Source organism: Contarinia nasturtii, unplaced genomic scaffold (genome assembly GCF_009176525.2).
Source record: "Contarinia nasturtii isolate CC-2019 unplaced genomic scaffold, AAFC_CNas_1.1 Cnas_scaffold_6433, whole genome shotgun sequence".
NCBI classification, from domain to species: Eukaryota; Metazoa; Arthropoda; class Insecta; order Diptera; family Cecidomyiidae; genus Contarinia; species Contarinia nasturtii.
The window spans coordinates 1-7,616 of NW_022203690.1; the positions used below are offsets into that span (position 1 = coordinate 1).

The 7,616-nt window shown below is 33.2% G+C and overlaps 2 protein-coding genes across 2 annotated transcripts; one reads left to right on the top strand and one right to left on the bottom strand.

The window, feature by feature from the left end:
• Nucleotides 1–105: 105 nt before the first annotated feature.
• On the top strand, nucleotides 106–2,228 carry LOC116351846. The gene is made up of 5 exons (XM_031783994.1): nucleotides 106–215; nucleotides 297–488; nucleotides 552–791; nucleotides 865–1,563; nucleotides 1,633–2,228. The coding sequence occupies exons 2-4, from the start codon at nucleotides 391–393 to the stop codon at nucleotides 1,307–1,309; spliced, it is 783 nt and encodes a 260-aa protein (XP_031639854.1). The 5' UTR covers nucleotides 106–215; nucleotides 297–390; the 3' UTR covers nucleotides 1,310–1,563; nucleotides 1,633–2,228.
• A 94-nt stretch (nucleotides 2,229–2,322) lies between these two features.
• On the bottom strand, nucleotides 2,323–3,518 carry LOC116351845. The gene is made up of 2 exons (XM_031783993.1): nucleotides 3,411–3,518; nucleotides 2,323–3,233 (listed from the first exon to the last, which is right to left on the bottom strand). Exons 1-2 carry the CDS (start codon nucleotides 3,459–3,461, stop codon nucleotides 2,364–2,366), a joined length of 921 nt encoding a protein of 306 aa, XP_031639853.1. The 5' UTR covers nucleotides 3,462–3,518; the 3' UTR covers nucleotides 2,323–2,363.
• Nucleotides 3,519–7,616: the final 4,098 nt, after the last annotated feature.

Sequence of the window (7,616 nt, forward strand, 5' to 3'; positions counted from 1 at the left end):
ATGTTCGTGTTTAAAAAAAATTATCATGAAATTAACATCAGTAGTTGATGCAATACTTATAAGGTTATGTCGATTGCATTTTAATCGTTATTTGCGAAAATTTAGCTTCAGTGCCAACATCGAATGGAATTTTCAAGTAAAAATTTGATTTTCAATCATTTAAAATCACATTAGTAAATATGTTACATCAAGCGGTACAAAGTGTAAATCAAACTGTAAGTCATTTTGTGTTAGCTACTTTAATACTAACGCCTTTAATAATATTTTTTTTTTATTTCTTTCGCCAATTATCGTAGGTTATTTTGGATAGTTTTTGTTGTAATCTCAGTATATTTTTGTAGTTCATCAATTCGTGATATTCTAACGGATTGGAAAGAAAATCCAGTTACGATGTGTTTAACTGAAATACCAGCTCCAATTTCAGCCATTCCATTTCCAACCGTGACTGTATGTGCATCGAACAAACTTCATAAGGCAAAATTTAAAACGTTAGAAAATATTTTTCGTAGTTTTAGTAAACATAGAAAAAACAGAAATATTTTTTTTTTCAGAGGTCAACAATTAAAAAATAAAAGTCTCATATGTGACACGTATGGAGGAGAATTGAATGAATTTGCAAATGAAACGGTGTATGATTCAATGCAAGAGATTGCGCCCGATGACATTGTATCATTTTGTTGGTGGCGTATGTTGAATTTCAAAGGTTCCGAAATGTTTACACCAATTTTAACTGAAGAAGGTCTCTGTTTTGCATTCAATGCCTTAAGTTCGCATGAAATTTATACAAAAGAGTAAGTCTGGAATATACATTTTTTCACCGTTTCTGGGAATATTTTTTTATTTTTTCGTCACATGTTGTATTAGAATGGCCCTGGGAATGATGAATGTAAAGACAAACTCAAATATATCACATTGGAGCCTTGAAAATGACGATGAAATAAATAAGAATGCGTATCCAATACGTATATTCAATTTCAGATCTGATGCTTCGCTGCGCATGGAACTTTACCTTGGCGATAATGAATTTTATTCGTGTAGCTTGAAGGGAAAACCAGCTTTCGCATATTTATTCATATGCCGGGCGAAGTGCCTTAAAGCGACCATGATTACAAAATCAGAAGGACTACGCTACTATTCACCCGAACAAAGACAATGCTTTTTCAATTCAGATCGTCAATTGCGTTTCTATAAAATATATACACAAAATAATTGTGAATCAGAGTGTCTGGCCAATTTTACTCGAACTATGTGCGGATGCGTGAAATTTTCCATGCCAAGTACAAATGATAAGAATATTTTTTACAAATAAATATATTACAATATATTTTATTTAATTTTTGGGAGACAATGAAACAAAAATCTGCAGCACAGTGAAAAGTGAATGTTACGAAACTGCAGCAGGGAATCTGTATGGTGAAGATATCGTTGATGGTTGGAGGATAATGAAGCAAAATTATGTCGAAAAAATTGTAATTGTTTACCATCCTGTACATCGATTTCGTATGAAGTAATTGATCATATCCAGATATAGGATCAAAGTGATATTTTGGAGAAAACCTCATGGTTTGTTATTTTCTTGGTAGATTTTAAAATGTGATAAGATTTAAGAATATTCCATTAAAATCATTTTAGGGTCACAATTCACTTCAAAACACACGAAGTGACTACGTATAAACCAGCCGAATTGTATACTTTTTCAAACCTTTTGGCCATCGGTGGTGGCCTTTATTTTTGGGAATTTCAGCGCTCAGTATCGTGGAATTCCTTTACTATTTCACCATTCGAACCTATTGGAATATTCAACATTGGAAATTGAATCGAGTAATGCCGCTTAGACGATCAATTATACCAACCATTTCTCAAGATATTTCAAATGAGTAAAAATAAAAACCAAAATGTCTTACATCCGTAAGATGAACTTTTCCGCACTTTTCAGATTCATAAATAATAAATGGATGTTGTGTTTATCTGACGTTAGTTTTGCAATGCAAATAGTTTTTGACAGAGTAATGTGAATTTTTGCATGGGAGCCATGCCTATAAAAAATGAATGTTGGCATAGGTTATTTTTATTCATCAAAAAATGAAATTCTGAAAAAAGGATTTTTTTTACCAAAAAGGGAAAGACCCCGTTCATTACTTTTGATCCGAATGGAATCATAACACCCTTTTAAATCTTTACACTAAATACAATCGAATTTTATCGGAATTCTGTCCGAACTTTTCCGGGCACCTTTGAATTTTACCCATTTCTCTCCTTTTGAACCTTTAACGTCGTGGAATGTTTTGCAGAATAAAATCCAAAAATAAAAAAACTTATCACTTAAAATGTCATCAGTTTCTTTTATTTAGAATATTCGAAAATTACACATTTCTTCCGCAACAAAGATTAGTGAAAAATAGTAGTAAAAATTCCAAATTTATTGATCTCCGATTGGATGTAAGCGACTCTCTTAAACCAATTAATAATTCAACCCAAATGATGCGCTTCATGTTGTAATCTTTCAATAGGTTTTGCACGTTTTCGAGATTTTCGATTAGTTGAGATTGCGATTTGTATATTCTTTCAATGAGAGGTACAATTTCTTGTACCATTCTTGGGAATTCAGTATAGTTTTTTGCTTTCAATAGATTATCACACTTCTCATTGGCTAAACGAAAGTAATTGTCAATTGTTTTTCGCAAATTATCTACTTCTTTCATCTTCTTCTTGAACTCTCTATTTGAAACTTCATATTGTGCCGCCATCGCTCTGATTTCCTTTTTAATATTTTTCAAATGTTCTTCGTCCATTTGATCTTTATCCCACAGTTTAAACCAATTGGCGAACATTTTGTCATTGGCGATGAATGGTTTGTGAGCGATTTCTGTGTAAATTTCCATATTCAGTTGGCCGATTTTCTCCGTCAAGTCATTGTTTATCAAATAAATTTTATTTCGTAAAAAAGCACGGGCATTACCTCGTTCATGTTTACTTTCTTCGTCATTAACAGTAACTTGGCCAATAACAACTTGCATACCCGCAGGCACTCTATCCATTACCTGCCTAAATTTGGTTTCAGTCATCAATTTCGTGACCGGAACTGCATGTTTTGTTTTCGCTTTATCCATGGTATTGGTTATGGTGAAAATACAATTCAACCCTGATCCCATTTCAATTCCTTTTTCAGCAGCCTTCGCATGAAATTTCTCCAGAAACATTGAGAAGGTAAGATTTCCTTCGCTATTGATCGACTTTTGGAATGAAAAAAAAAAAATTAGAACTTTTTGAAGCTGACAGCAGTTAATTGAAAATTCAAGTAGACGAATGTGCGGTGTTTTCAGAAAAGTGTTTCACTTTGAAACTTTTATCGTTCTCTTCCAATATGTATGCATTTTTTTACGATTTAAAGTCTTTTCTTTCACAATTACCTGAACGAATAGCGAGAGTAATAAAAGTGATGAAAATGAAAACCGCTTCATTTCTGAACTTCAAATAAAAGAGGCTGATAAATTAATAAATTATCGCATTCATCAAGAGATTTATATACACAAATGTCTGCTAGAAAAGAAATGTACATGTGTATCGTAGAACGCATTCCATTAGCACAAAAATTTATATTAAAAGTTGTCTCAATTTTATTGGCTGTAAATTGGAAAGAGAAAAATTGAAAATATGTTGCTATTTCTGAGTACAAAATTAATTGAGGGCATATAACCGAATTGCCTATAGTAACTACAGTTTACATTACAAACCAGACGTTCTGCGAAAGTATGTGCGCCATTTGATGACTAATGATCATGTGTTTTGACTAATCACATGATCGACGAAAGAAATTTCAAGGGGGGCGAGTTGGTGATCGAAAAATTCCGTAGGGGGTTCTCACAAGAGTCACTTTTATTTATTGTGAAAGGGGTTTTCCCGGCAAAACCTCTAGCAAAAAGAGTTGTTTGATAAAATTCGGAGAAAATTGAGCACGGGGGCGAAAATTTGTATTGGTGAGTTTTTGGGTATGAGAAAACCGAATCTGACATTTATTTTGCGATAAAACTAAGCTTACATAAGTATATTTTCCATACAAAAATAAAATGTCTTACATCCGTAAGATGAACTTTTCCGTAAATATGAATTCATGAGAAAACTGAAATTGATATAAGTGTTGCGAAACAAATAACTTTTGATAGACTTTTCAATGCCTATATATGATATCATAATCATGTGAAAATTCACAGATGTTTTTTTTTTACAAAAAGCTAACATTCTGAAAGTTTGAAGAAATTTCAGTATAATTGAGTGGTACCTTCCATACAAAATTTTCGTTTTTGAGCAAAAAATCCAAAATGTTGTACGGGAGGTACCCTTATTATGCAATGAAATCTCTTCAAACCTTCGGAATGTTATTTTTGTGTGAAAAAAATAGCCTGTGCAAAGTTTCAGCTCATTACGATATCATACAGACATGGATTTTATACAAAAAACCAATTTTTTGACATATTTGTATGAAAAGTGTGTCGAAAATTATTTGTATCGCAAAAATTATCATTATATTCGGTTTTCTCGTACCCAATAACCCCCCAATACATATTTTTGAGTGTTTAAGAATACATTCAATGACGGCCTTAGAAGAAAACAATAACATACAGAACGTGTTGCAAATAATACTAATACAAATTTTATGAGAGCAAAAACCAAATATATAAAAAGACAGCGCAAAAGGCAAATGCAAAACCAGCCTTCTTACATGTGTTTCTTATTCCTCGGCACCCCCAATCATCCTGTGAAGTCAGATTTTGAATTACTTTTCTTGTTTGAAAGTTATCGTGTTAAAAAAAAAATTGCGTACAGCGTACAGGGTACAACGCACATACATTCGGACATCGAAAGAACGCTAGATTCGTGTTCCCTGGCCTAAAAAACACCCAGAAAACACATTTTTGATGGGTGTTAATTTTTCGACCGATTCCAATACTTTACCTTACACACTAGGTGTGTGCGGAAAAGTAATAAAATGTCTTAACGTAAAAACTGAATCTATTTAAATTGAAGGAGTGGATTAAAAAATATTGTAATTACTCCGTGCTTGAAATAGTGGCATGATTAAGCGCAAAAATCTTGGACTTAGCACAATATTGACATTTTGCATGTATATGAACGAACGCGTCACTGAAAATTTATATCAGACCATTTTTAGATTTCGTAAGAAGTGTTTTGTACTTATTAATATACTAGCATGCCTTCGGCACGCTTCGCTCGCCTCGGCATACTAGTTTCTTCCGATACTTCTATATTTTTTTTTACATATGGGACGGGAAAAATTTCAAAAGTATTATTAGGGCCATTAATTATTATGGTTTTTAAGCCGTTTACCACGGTTTGACCCAGCCTTCAACCGTTGGAAATTGATTAAAATCGGTCATGTTGTTAATATTTCACGTATTTTTAACATTTTTACCATGATGGCCGACTCCGTAAACCGTGTTGAATCATGTTTTGACATTTTTACTATGATGGCCGACCCCGTAAACCATGTTTTGACATTTTTTACCATGATGGTCGACCTCAAAATCCATGGTAAATCATGTTTTGACATTTTTTACCATGTTAAATGGTTTTAGACTACGATGTACCATCATGTCCGACCTCAATAACCGTGTTTAATGATGTTAGACCACGATGGAGCAGGATGTACGATATCAGTAACCGTGTTAAATGGTGTTAGACCACGATGGACCGTGATGTACGAACTAAATGATATTAAAATCGCTTAATCGTCAAATTTTTTCATGTTTAACCATTTACCACGGTCCATCATGGTCGGCCATCATGGTTACAACGGTTCACCACGGTCCAATCTCGCATTTTTGACAATAAAATTGCAAAATACAGGCAAAATACGGTAAAAATACGGTTTTTTGACCATAATGACCGTGTCAAACCACGATGGCCGACCATGATTGTGCCTATATTCACCGCCGGACCGAGACCTTTCCAACGGTACCACTTTCATCCGGATCGGTTGAGGCGTTTGGACGCCAACCCCGGACATACATACATACATACATACTTTCTGATTTATAGATATAGATAGATGCTATAATAACAATGTCACTGTCAAGGTGAAACTTTCGACTATCTATTTTATCACCTTATAAGCGCCGTTTGTTATATTATCCTTTGTATAGTTGGGTCATATATCTCAGCAAATACAACGATGTCATCCGGTGCCCACATGTAGCCTATTCATTTTCGATTGGACTCTCCTGCTAAATGTTGGTTTTAAATTTTCTGACGATAAAACATTGCAGATGTTTGGGGCGATTTCCACGTATTGATTCAATTTGAAAGCTCAAAATAGTTACCACGAAGGACGAGACGTCAAAAAAGAGTTCGCTTTTACTTGAATTGTTTTCGTGCTCGTATATTAGGACACTGAAGAGTCGTGGTCAAAAACGATAACGGTTTTACATGCTGTTTTATGATTTTATTGTTCAATTTCAACAAAATTGAATTTTACCGTCATTTTTTCTAAATTGGCTTTGGTCAACAAATAATGTGAATAGCTTCAAAACATGAACCCCAATTATATAATGATCTTAAATAAATGCAGTTTATTATATCAGAAAGGCAAACACAAATTTATTAATATTTCCAGGATATTATCTGTGTAACGGACCGTACACAAAAGTATGCATACAATATAATATATATAATACAATTCAACACATACAAACAATTAATATTTATGCACACAATTATACTTCATGCATCAGCATAATAACCTAACTTGACAAACAATTCACTTATTAAAGCAGTTGCAATTACAAAGTAACCCAAACCTGTTGTGTTTTATATTATTACTAATTATTAATCCACAGCGTATTGAATAATAGGTAAATTCTATATATATTATTCATTATCTCTATCAGTTTAACTTCAGTTCACAGTACTTTTCCAGTCGAAATCAAAGCAAAAAGCCAGATCCATTTTCATTAAATCGTTTGTCAGGGAACAAAGTGTCTGTCCATACAAAATGTTCAAGTGTTGTAAAAAATCGAATAACATCATAATGGTGTCTTCAAATTCAAATCCAACGGAAAATATTCCTTCGGTCAAAAATGATTTCATCAAAAGTTTGCAACCGTTGTATTTCTTTTCGCGTGCTTTTGGTCGGTTACCATTCTCACTAGTTTCGAACTTAAATGGCGAGATTCAAAGAGCTCGCATTAAAAATTTCGACATATTTGCGTTGGCGTTTTCAATTTCCTTGCACTCGTTTTTGCTCTACTACTATCTCAAAAATATTCAGATAATTAATTTATTAATTTTCTGCAATACCTTTACTGTAATTCTACTATTAACTTTGCATCCAATTATTACTACGGTGGAGCTTTACAATCGAGCAAAATTTATTGATATTTTGAAAAAGTTCGGAAATTTCGATAAAACGGTAATAAACGACGTTAATTGCCATCGATTTATTCATGTTAAAGTGATTTTTTGACATTTCATCTAACAAAATTCAGGCCTCGATATATGGCGTTGATTTCAATTACAAAGAAAAGCGTCAACAAATTTTGGTGTGCTTTATAGCGATTTCAGTTCTTAGTTTAGTACTGCCTGCTATCGAATTTTTCATA

Excerpts from the sequence above, each read along its gene's own strand:
- LOC116351846 (XM_031783994.1), top strand. The coding sequence starts at position 391 with ATGTGTTTAACTGAAATACCAGCTCCAATTTCAGCCATTCCATTTCCA. Across the intron at positions 489-551 it reads CATAAGGCAAAATTTAAAAC|AGGTCAACAATTAAAAAATA; the intron begins GTTAGAAAATAT and ends TTTTTTTTTCAG. Across the intron at positions 792-864 it reads CATGAAATTTATACAAAAGA|AATGGCCCTGGGAATGATGA; the intron begins GTAAGTCTGGAA and ends ATGTTGTATTAG.
- LOC116351845 (XM_031783993.1), bottom strand. The coding sequence starts at position 3,461 with ATGAAGCGGTTTTCATTTTCATCACTTTTATTACTCTCGCTATTCGTT. Across the intron at positions 3,234-3,410 it reads TACTCTCGCTATTCGTTCAG|TCGATCAATAGCGAAGGAAA; the intron begins GTAATTGTGAAA and ends TCATTCCAAAAG.